The sequence below is a fragment of the Myxocyprinus asiaticus genome, chromosome 44, assembly GCF_019703515.2.
Source record: "Myxocyprinus asiaticus isolate MX2 ecotype Aquarium Trade chromosome 44, UBuf_Myxa_2, whole genome shotgun sequence".
Classification (NCBI taxonomy): Eukaryota; Metazoa; Chordata; class Actinopteri; order Cypriniformes; family Catostomidae; genus Myxocyprinus; species Myxocyprinus asiaticus.
The window spans coordinates 33,584,525-33,596,315 of NC_059387.1; the positions used below are offsets into that span (position 1 = coordinate 33,584,525).

Consider the following 11,791-nt stretch of genomic DNA (forward strand, 5'->3'; position numbering starts at 1 on the left):
CACAAATGTTTTCCGCAAAGCTCCAAATGTTTTGGTCATGCTTTCCAGCTCTCATGTGGCCTTTGTGTGCGCATGCAAGAGGAGAGCTTGCAGCACACAATTGCAGCAGTGTCTTGGAAACTGTGTTGAGTTGGTCCATCCAGATGCACTAAGTACCAAATATTTAGATACGTATATAACCCTGAAAGCAAGGAGTAATATATACAGATGTATTCGAGGAATTTTCTAACTCTAAAGTCAAGAGTTAGGACATTTGTGTGTTTAGCAAAACTCTTTATTAAGACACAATGCAATAAACATAGCAAACTTTAGGCGATATAGCTAATATTTTTCATCTCTAGTACCAATTTAGCTTGTTTACAACCTGCTTTCTTGTAAATTATCTTAAGCACCCAACGAATCAATGAAAACTGTATACAGCCATACAGAATGTGTGTATAGACGTATCGGTTAGTGAGACTTCGAGTTTACTGTATGACACATCATAGATGTATTCAGGTATTTATTATAAAGTGTATTACATTCTGATATTTCATCAAAGAGGAAATCCACATATCCACAGAGGTCTGGGCTAAGCCCCGAATGTCCACTGACCCTAGTATCGCCCCTGGTCTAGAATAACCCCAAGATCTACTTACCCCCAGCATTTCAAGATGCCCATGGTCTATTGACGCACACATTTCCCTGTCAACATTTTACTAGCCCTCCCCTCACACAGCACATTTCTTCCAGGCAAAATATTATTTTTGTCAAAAATCAATTCATATTGCCTGTAAATAATGTGGTGATGCAATCGTATAAACACTAATGTTGTCATTACTTGAAAAATCAAGTCGTCTTAATTAAACATTACTTGAAATGTCAAGTTTTGGGCCCATAATTCAAAAATCTAAGTTCTTTGAACTTTTCTTAAAAATCCACAGACTTAAGGTTTTAAGTGTTAAAAGCTCAAACTATTGCATTATTGCATTTCTGTGGAGACATAAGTTTATTTGATGTTTGACCTAGAATCAGTTATAATCTTCATTTAAAAAAATAAATAAAAATACTAATAAAAATGTCAACTTAAAATAGTTAAGTTGAAACAACATTTAAATAGCAAATCTAAGTTAAGTTCACTTGCATCTAGTTACCTTAACTTAAAAAGTTAAGTTCATCCTATATTAACACCAAGTTAAATGAACTTAATCATACAAGTTTTGGAGATGCCATTACTCAATTCAATTGAGTGAATGAGTTTACTCCATCAATTGAGTAAAGTCAACTTATTAGTGTTTTCAGTGTAGATAAGGCTGATTTTAACCACTGTAACACTTACATTTTATTTTACACATTTTTATTGCCTTCAACCTCAAACATTTTGAACATGACAGAGTAGACACAAAACCAGCTCTGAAAGAGAAGTGCGACTGGCTATTAGTTGTTGTTCAATTTTTAAGTTAAATGTGTTATTGTAAGACTCAGATATCTATTTAAATTATAATTATAAAAATTCCAAGTTTACAATAATAGTGTTGAAAATATTTTGCCCTTTAGAGTTAGTGGTAGTAATAATGATAAATATTGGTACTTTGAAGGGCTATTACGTAACCATATATTTAGGATTGGGGGTAATAGTTTATACATCTGCCTTAAACACCCATATTTGTTGGCGATTACTTTGAACATCAGCATAACCCTGTGTTGATCCAGATTGGAAACATTATTTGAAAGAGCAGTAACCTATTCTAATTATAATAATAATGATAACAATAATAATAATATAAATAATAAATTATATATATTTTTTAAATCCCCAAATTTCCAGGGAATAGCAGCACTTTCTGAATTTACCTTTTAAACTTATGATTTCTGGCCTGTGCCATCACCTGCAAAAAGCTATTCTCGGTAAATTCAACTTATTTAGATGATTTGCATATTACACAAACATAAAAAAAATAATAATAATTATAAACGTAGAAATGTAGAAATTAATCATTTAAGTAGAAGTGTGTAATTTCTGCGCCACTAGCGGCACCAAATGGAATTGCAAAAATAATAACTGTTTTCAAAGAGGCTTCCTAAACACTCTGTGGTTGTGGGGGCATGGTTGAGCGCCGTTTGTGAATGGAGAGCAAGATCAGGAGATGAGAACGGTTTGGATGAGTTGGATTCGCTGTCTCCTGCTTCCTCTTTTCCAAGAGAGCTAAGAACCTTTCACACTGGTGCTGAAACCCAGGAGCCAGAGGAAGATCGCCGCCATGGATGCCTCACCTCTGGAGGACGCATTCAAAACCCTCTCCAGCATCCACCAGTCACAGCATCAGGCCCTCCTCGAGCTGCGCACTGAACAGGAGCAGCAGTTCATCATGCTGCTCCAGGCCCAAGCGGAGGACCAGCAGGTGCTCTGGAGCTTGCTGCCCCAGAAGGGGGCTGCCACCACGACCTCGGACCCCACGACCGCCCCGCCCCTTGTTCCGCTCGTCAAGATGGGCCCCCAAGATGATCTGGAGGCCTTCCTGCAGCTCTTTGAGTCACCCTCTGTTTGGACCCCGCTCCAGTGGCTCCATCACATGAAGGATACCAACGCGCAGATCACACGTAGGTATTTGGCTCTCCAGCCGATAAGTTAGAGGTGGTCCACAGACTGGGGCGCAGATGGCTGTTGCGGACTTCCTCTCCAGAAATGGGGGGGTGGGGGGTACTAGGCAGGCTGGATGGCTCCCTGGCCTGAGTCAAGGGTGGGGGTATGTGGTAGTGGGGGCTTGGTGAGCAAGATCAGGAGATGAGAACGGTAAGGATCATGACCTGTCAATGATTGTCTCTAACAGCTGTTTGTCATTGCAGTGAGAGTTGGAGACGGATTTAAGGGCAAGCCAGATGCCAGTGAGGGAGAGAGAGCTTCACACTCCCCGAGACAGTACTGTTCAAATTAACATTGTGTTTGAGTGTTTACCACTGGGAAATGTAGTTTTGTCAAATAAATAACACCTTTGATTTGGTTTGCCGTCTCCCACTTCCTCCTTTCCAAGAGAGCTAAGAACCTTTCACACACTCCATTGGTTTTAAAACAGAAAGTCCCGCCCCCAAACTCACACCATTGGTTGAATCACTGTCGCTGTGTCGGGACATTTGGCATACTCAAGGGTAATCTCTGAGTAATCTCTTCATATTAAACTAGCATAGGGGGAAATATTTTAACATTGAACAAATTACACGCCTATAAGAACAAACAACGGCAGGAACAAAAACAGTCATAAACTCACAAGTTCCTTGGTTTAAAAAAATGAAACAAAACTTTATTCATCATTTGGTCCAACAGAACCTGAGATTACAAATCAACCATACATTTTTTTACATTTATAAATTTTTTTGTCCCAGATTTAATAAAATATTCTACATATTAAACTCCTGTTCATCAGAGATGTAATTACAGCAAGTATTTTGATTGGTGTGTGTGTGTGTGTGTGTGTGTGTCCATCACATATTTGGATGAAACGGCGACACTGCCCAACACAACAAATTAAGGAAAAGAAATACACAAGTACACGAGATGGAGAGACAGCGAACTAAAGTTCAGTGCACAAATAAAGTCAAATAAACATTTATGAAACTTGCTGGCCGAGCAATCGACCAATCAGATTCAGCACAGATGAAAACATCAGTCGGTACAGCTATGACATCATTGCGATCCTGAAAATTAAATAGTCAATCAGTGACGTACATCTAATCGATCGACTGATCAGTTCTTTCTCTCAGCAGCTTACCTTGTGCTTCATTCAAAAATGTTCAGCTTTGCTAAAACATGAAATAAATAAATAAAAATCGATGGTTTGCACAAATAATACGCCCACATGCACATGTGCCTTCCTCCATGAAACCCGTCGTGACCTTTCACCAAAATCAAGTATCATCATTTGTCATTACATTTCCCATAACACATGATATCTGACCCCAGAGCAGTCAAAATGTGCTGACTGGTTGTTATAACAGTGAAAAAACCCTCACCATTCTAGGATGAATAACAGGAAACCTGTCAAGTACATATTTCGATCATATTTCACCTCAAAATTACATTGAAATCATATTTTGCATAAAGAAAATTAAGCCTTTTTAGGGCCATCTGAATGGTCAGATTTGTTTTTTGCATTGTGACATTATTTTCATGACAATTAAGCTGCTAAAAAAAAAAAGAAATATCAGTATTTTTTGACATTTTCCAGTAAAAATATCGAAACATCCTTAAAACAAAATACATTTACTTGAGAAGTAAAACTGCATAAAATACCACAACTTGTTTTCAGAGAATATATCAAAATAGATTTTAAGCACGTACCTCACTTTTTTTTTTTTTTTTTTGCTTAAAACAAAGAAAATTGCATAAAAAACATAAGAAAATTAAGCATTTTAAGGGCCATTGGAGCATTAAGATTTTTGTTTTTTGCATTGTGACATTTTCATGACAAGTTAGCTAAAAATATAAAATTAAAAAAATCTGTATTTTTGACATTTTCCAGTAAAAAAAAATCATAACATTCTTAAAACAAGATAAAACAAGATACTTGAGAAGTAAAACTGCATATAATAACTTTTTTTTTATTACAGAATACATTATATCTTGAATGAAGTTAATTATTAAATAAAAGTCTAGTTTTAAACATAAATCTAATATTTTTTTTTTTTATTAAAACAAGAGGAAAAAACCTCTAAAAATGATCTTACATATTTTGCTTTTATCTTGTTTTGAGGATAGATATTAAGATAAGTAGGCTAATATTTTTTAAACTTAGAAAAAAAAACAAATAATAATAATTTATAAAATAATTTTTCTACAGTGTAAGAACATCCCCCCACTCTTATTACTGTATTGCAAGAAAATAAATGATTTATTATTTAAATGGTAAGATATTTATATATCATGATAGTTTCGGTTGTACTGCCTTTACTTTCTTATAAAATAAAATAAAATAAAATCTCTGTACATTACATTAATTTTGAAGGTAATGCGAATTATAGTAACGAGAATCACCATTAAGAATACTGAGAATTAAAAAGAGTTCATCATCCGGACAGCTTTTAGTAATGAGAATTTTGGGGGGAAATGTGCAATTAATGCTACTGTGCAGAAATCTGAATGGTGCAAAAAAACAAAACAAAACAAAAAAAAGCTTAATTTTCTTCATGCAAAAAGTCATTTCTTTAATTTGGGGTGAAATGTTTTTATGAGATTCTTATTTAATCACTGGATAGACGGAATATACATAAATGAAACTAGAAAGTAACGCAAGACACCCAGGATCGGCTCCAGATACTTATGTTGACACGTGTGTGTGTGTGTGTGAGAGAGTGAGAGAGAGCGTGCATGTTTGCAGTGGGTGGGTCTTGGCTCAGCGAGAAGTCGTGTGATTGGCTCAGTAGTTCCACTCAGACCCTCTCAATGCCTGCGTGTGTATTCATCAACATGGCTCTGTTTTGGTCTATAATGATCGTTTAGTGAAGAGAGAGACAGTTTTCATGTTTGTGAGTGTGTGTCTATGTGTGCGTGTGTAAGCGTGTGTCAAAGCGGCCGTGGTCTGTGCAGTCCGTCAGTGTCTGGGGTGAGTTGGGGCGAGTGCGTGGCCTTGCTGGACGTCCAGTCGCCTAGAGACGCCTGCCCAGCTTTCCGATGGGCCAGTCTGTGTGTGATGGAGAATCCAGCGTTCCCTTCTAACTGCGATAAAACCACCAGAACCTGCCTGCAGTGAACAATAGGAAACACAATTTATCTTAGAATCCGTGGTGTAGGTTCCATGTCTCATTAAAAACAAATAAATTAATGAGCCACATATAAAAATCAATGACTTTTGAAACCACAGTATAAAAGTCTTTAGCGTGATTCAGTGCAAACGCTTTGTTTACCTGTGCAAGGGCTGCACGCTATCGATGGTTTTCAGGCTGCCTCGAGTTGACACCACATTGAAGCTGTCAGTACAGTCACATGACACATGAAGGTAGTACTTCGGGTGACGGTTCTCCACGACGACGATAAGCCCCGCCCACCCGTGAGTCAGATAGTAACAAGTCATGCCTTCCCGACCCTGAGACATGGAGAAGAACAAAAACCATCAATGCTTCTCGTTTTCTGCAATTATCTGTCAGAGACCCAAGAATTGATATTGATGATATTTATTTTCTCTTCCTTGTTTTTTTGTGTTTTTAGGAAGCCACTGGTTTAAAAATTATGATTTTTATGCATATGCATATTTTGTTTTGGGGTGAATTGCTTTTATCCAAAGTGACTTACAGTGCCCTTATTACAGGAACAATCCCCCCAGAGCAACCTGGAGTTAAGTGCCTTGCTCAAGGACACAATGGTGGTGGCTGTGGGGATCGAACCAACAACCTTTTGCTTACCAGTTCAGTGCTTCAGTCCACTATGCCACCACCACTCCATAGCAATACAGTTGAGAAATTTGACTACTCAAAACTAACAGGACTATTGATATTGATTATGTATGTAGTATATTTAACCCTTATGTTGACCCAGACGACATTTTTCTTTTTCTTTTTTTTTTTTTTTTTTTGTACTTAATCCAATTTGAATAAAATTCCTTGACTTTGTTCACATATGGTATCTGAAAAGACCCCCAAAAATTGGACTGTTTTCTTTACGTGATTTTGGTTTTATTTCACTTTGTAACACGTGTTGTGTTCCCGGTCAAAAATGACCGGCCATTGGAAATGAATGGATTATCATTAAAATGACCACATATGTGGATGTGTGTTTGAACACACAAAGTCCTCGGACATGTGCAAACACACACGCACACGCACGCACGCACGCGCACGCACGCACGCGCACGCACACACACACACTTAGAGGACCTCCTGGAGAGTTCTGCCAAAATAAAAGTCAGAGGGTTTTAAAGTTAAAAAGGCATGACTGAATATATATTACTACTGTTAATTAATATTATTATTATAATTCATTTTAAAATTACAATAATATTTAGGTTGACTAGGTTCCAAAAATACTTGTGTGAATGCAAAGTGTAATTATATCCTGTTACACCTGAAGTGAACAAAACAGGGATTTAAATCATTAAGTCCAGATCCCAAAAAAAAAAGAGAACTGGCTTCTTTTCTGCATGATTTTTTATTTCCATATAGGTAAAAGAGTTCCCCCAATGAGTTCAACACAGTGAGGTAAAGATCTTCTATATAAGCTGATTAATTAAAAAACAACACTGGTTTCGGATCGGGATCGTTAGAGAAAAAGGGGTATCGGTGCATCCTTAGTTCAGAGTGTCAGCTATTGTAATGTGTAGTTCTTACTTTTAACCCATCTGTAAGGAAAAGTAGACATTATATAATCGCGTCCAACAAATGTTGCAATACTACTGCATCCTCGAGGGTTAATGTGGATACACATACATGCTTTTGTGTATCATACAACTAATTCATGTTTCTCAAGTAAATTAAAAAAGGCATCAAAATAAATAAGAAGCCATCCAAATGGACTTGGAATCAAAATTAGCGACTTGACTTGGACTCAGACACTTGAACATGTGTGATGTCGAACCTCGTGTCTCTCTCCCTTGTTCTCCGTCAGTAGGATGATGGCATCAGCAAGCGTTGTGGACGTGGCCTCCACCTGCTCCACCATCACCTGTCTGGAACTGTAGATGGCCAAGATGTACCCTGGGAAATCCTGACTGGGTTTCCGAGCGTTGGTGGGACTGGACACTGACAAAACACACGCATAATTTGACATTTTAGATGACCTGAAAAACGTGCCATAATGTTGCTATTAAAGGGATAGTTCACCCAAAATGAAAATACTCTCATCATTTACTCACCCTCATGCCATCCCAGATGTGTTTGACTTTCTTTCAGAACACAAATGAAGATTTAGAAGAATATTTCAGTTCTGTTGGTCCATGCAATGCAAGTGAATAGTGACTGGAAATTTGAAGCTCCAAAAAGCACATAAAGACTCCAGTGGTTAAATCAATATCTTCAGAAGTGATCTAATTGGTTTTGCGTGAGAACAGACCAAAACATAACTCCCTTTTCACTGTATATCTTGCCATTTCAGTCTCTAATCAGAATCATGATTTCAAACTCGATTACACTTGCTAGTTCTTGACACGTGCAGAGCGCTAGATGGCGCTAGGAAGCGTAATTGCGCTTGAAATCATGATAGCCAAGGAGACTGCTGACGTTAAGCTTTATAGTGAAAAAGGAGTTATATATTGATCTGTTCTCACTTAAAACCAACTAAATCACTTCTGAAGACATGGATTAAACCACTAATGGATTACTTTTATGCTGCCTTTATGTGCTTTTTGGAGCTTCAAAGTTCTGGCCACCATTCACTTGCATTGTATGCACTGACAGAGCTGAGATATTCTTCTAAAAATCTTGATTTGTGTTCTACGGGAAGAAAGTCTTACACATCTGGGATGGCATGAGGGTGAGTAAATGATGACAGAATTTTCATTTTTGGGTGAACTATTTCTTTAAATATATTAAGGATATATTTCTCAAATAAATGTATCATCAAATAAGATTCTTATATTATGGTTTCATGGTCTACTAATCAAGATTTGTCAATTCTAATTAAACAATGTATGGGTGTTCCTTCAACTTCAGGCACTTTTATGTCCCAGGGGTTGATTTGAATTAAAACTAACAGATTTCAAATTTTCTTTTGTTATATGAAGGTCACATTAAAACAGTTTTAGCCTTGTAAAAATTGTATGTACCTGGTGTTGAAGCCCCCGTGAGGTCCATCTGCCAGTGATTAAAGGCACAGCACATCACAGCATACTCGCCCGGCTCCAGCATGACATCACAACCTACAAACTTCTTCACTGCACGTTTACTGTGTGCCAACAGACGCCCCAGAACCAGTTTATTCCCATTACCAAACGACGCCCGGAACACCATTATACACAGATCCAACAGGTGACTATCAGCCGTATCTGACCGCCTAGAAAGCACAGAGAGATTGCATTTTATTTAGCTGTTTTTAAATTAATATTTCACGTCTAATTTTTGATTTTGGACTGTTAAGCATTGAATACAGCAGAGCTGCTTTGGCATCACATTCGTAGCCTTGTTTACTGTTTGTTTGAGTTACCTGCTGCCTTCCTGGAAGAGCGCGAACTCCAGTGCGGTTCTCTCCAGGACTGTGAGAGCCGTTACAGTGACTGGTTTACTCGCCCGACAGGGGAAACAGCCCTGCAGACGAACTTCCTGCCAATCAGGATGAATCTTACAGATATCCACCGAGTCAAAGTGTCTGCAAACACAAACAAACAACTACAAATAAAAAAAAAAACAACAACAAAAAAAACTGGCATATACATCATACAGGCTGATTAATTGGCCAATATTTGTCCATTTTAAGATTATTAGCATCAGTCGATAAACATACCTGATTGGCCGATAAAGAAAAATGTCCTAGTGTCAATTTCAAAATCTATTAAATGTATTAATGGATAAGGAACATTTATTGTTTTCAAATTTGAGAGACTTTTGATTAAAGGTACTTGATGCAGTTTATTGACTTCACATCACATCAAAACTTTAGGTTACATTTACATACTGTCTATGTACAAGGGAAAGTGTATCGGATAGTGCCTGTAACTGGTCACCATGTCTGTTCACTATTTTAATCACCTTTTGGCCTTTACTAGTTTATCTTAAATTATCCTACAATGCGACAGAAGATTTTTTTCGAAGTACAAATATTTCATATATTCTCTCAATGGATATGAAACCATAAAAGCTGCACACAGAGCAATTCTGCTGTTTAAAACATATAATTTAATAGTAAAAACTGTTTTAGATGGAGTATATTGTGTCACACTGCAGGACATGTTAACTTCCCAAAAGTATTTAATGTAAAATACCCATTACTATTACACAAAATAAGACTTTATTTAATTTCAACATAGAAAAAAAAAAATAAAGAAAAAAATAATACTTTTTTTAAATAATAATAAATAAAATAATTGTATTAATGCAATTAATTAAATAATTAACCATTTAAATTCTGATAGATAATATATATATATATATATATATATATATATATATATATATATAAAATTAATAAATAAAAATGTTGTGTATGGCAGATACCCATAAATATCATGTAAAATAAGACATATTTCAATTTTTACATACAGTATAACAAAAACAGTAAAAAGTAGAATTTTAATAATAATAAATAAAACAATTGTAATATAAATAATAATAATAATAATAAACAATGAAAATTATTATAATATGATAAATATAATAAATAAAAATATATATACATATATACTGTATATAGTATAATAAATAAAATATTTGTATTAATATACTTCCTAAAATAAATAATAAACAATTAAAACATAAATATAGATACATACTAATATATATTTATTATATATAATTATATATATATATATATATATATATATATATATATTTTTTTTTTATTATTATATATAATTATATATATATATATATATATATATATATATATATATATATATATATATATATATATATACACACACATTATATTGCCAAAAGTATTCGCTCATCTGCCTTTAGACGCATATGAATTTAAGTGACATCCCATTCTTAATCCATAGGGTTTAATATGACGTTGGCCCACCCTTTGCAGCTATAACAGCTTCAACTCTTCTGGGAAGGCTTTCCACAAGGTTTAGGAGTGTGTTTATGGGAATTTTTGACCATTCTTCCAGAAGCGCATTTGTGAGGTCAGACACTGATGTTGGACGTGAAGGCCTGGCTCGCAGTCTTCGCTCTAATTCATCCCAAAGGTGCTCTATCGGGTTGAGGTCAGGACTCTGTGCAGGCCAGTCAAGTTCTTCCACACCAAACTCGCTCATCCATGTCTTTATGGACCTTGCTTTGTGCACTGGTGCGCAGTCATGTTGGAACAGGAAGGGGCCATCCCCAAACTGTTCCCACAAAGTTGGGAGCATGGAATTGTCCAAAATCTCTTGGTATGCTGAAGCATTCAGAGTTCCTTTCACTGGAACTAAGGGGCCAAGCCCAGCTCCTGAAAAACAACCCCACACCATAATCCCCCTCCACCAAACTTCACAGTTGGCACAATGCAGTCAGACAAGTACCGTTCTCCTGGCAACCGCCAAACCCAGACTTGTCCATCAGATTGCCAGATGGAGAAGCGTGATTCGTCACTCCAGAGAACGCGTCTCCACTGCTCTAGAGTCCAGTGGCGGCGTGCTTTACACCACTGCATCCGACACTTTGCATTGCACTTGGTGATGTATGGCTTGGATGCAGCTGCTCGGCCATGGAAACCCATTCCATGAAGCTCTCTACGCACTGTTCTTGAGCTAATCTGAAGGCTACATGAACTTTGGAGGTCTGTAGCGATTGACTCTGCAGAAAGTTGGCGACCTCTGCGCACTATGCGCCTCAGCATACGCTGACCCCGCTCTGTCATTTTACGTGGCCTACCACTTCGTGGCTGAGTTGCTGTCATTCCCAATCGCTTCCACTTTGTTATAATACCACTGACAGTTGACTGTGGAATATTTAGTAGCGAGGAAATTTCACGACTGGACTTGTTGCACAGGTGGCATCCTATCACAGTACCACGCTGGAATTCACTGAGCTCCTAAGAGCGGCCCATTCTTTCACAAATGTTTGTAGAAGCAGTCTGCATGCCTAGGTGCTTCATTTTATACACCTGTGGCCATGGAAGTGATTGGAACACCTGAATTCAATTATGTGGATGGGTGAGCGAATTCTTTTGGCAATATAGTGTATATATATA

General features: G+C 36.9%; 1 protein-coding gene across 4 annotated transcripts in view; it reads right to left on the bottom strand.

Annotated features, from left to right (window-relative positions):
* Nucleotides 1-3,254: 3,254 nt before the first annotated feature.
* The window catches only part of LOC127434582 (calpain-15-like), a 39,767-nt gene continuing 31,230 nt past the window's right edge, over nt 3,255-11,791 (bottom strand). For all 4 annotated transcript variants that reach the window (XM_051687409.1, XM_051687410.1, XM_051687411.1 and 1 more), the window contains exons 8-12: nt 9,104-9,265; nt 8,727-8,953; nt 7,541-7,704; nt 5,878-6,056; nt 3,255-5,714 (exon numbers count right to left, since the gene is read on the bottom strand). In XM_051687409.1, coding sequence (XP_051543369.1) covers nt 5,537-5,714; nt 5,878-6,056; nt 7,541-7,704; nt 8,727-8,953; nt 9,104-9,265 — 910 coding nt within the window. In that variant the 3' untranslated portion in view covers nt 3,255-5,536. The remainder of the gene's footprint in view (nt 5,715-5,877; nt 6,057-7,540; nt 7,705-8,726; nt 8,954-9,103; nt 9,266-11,791) is intronic.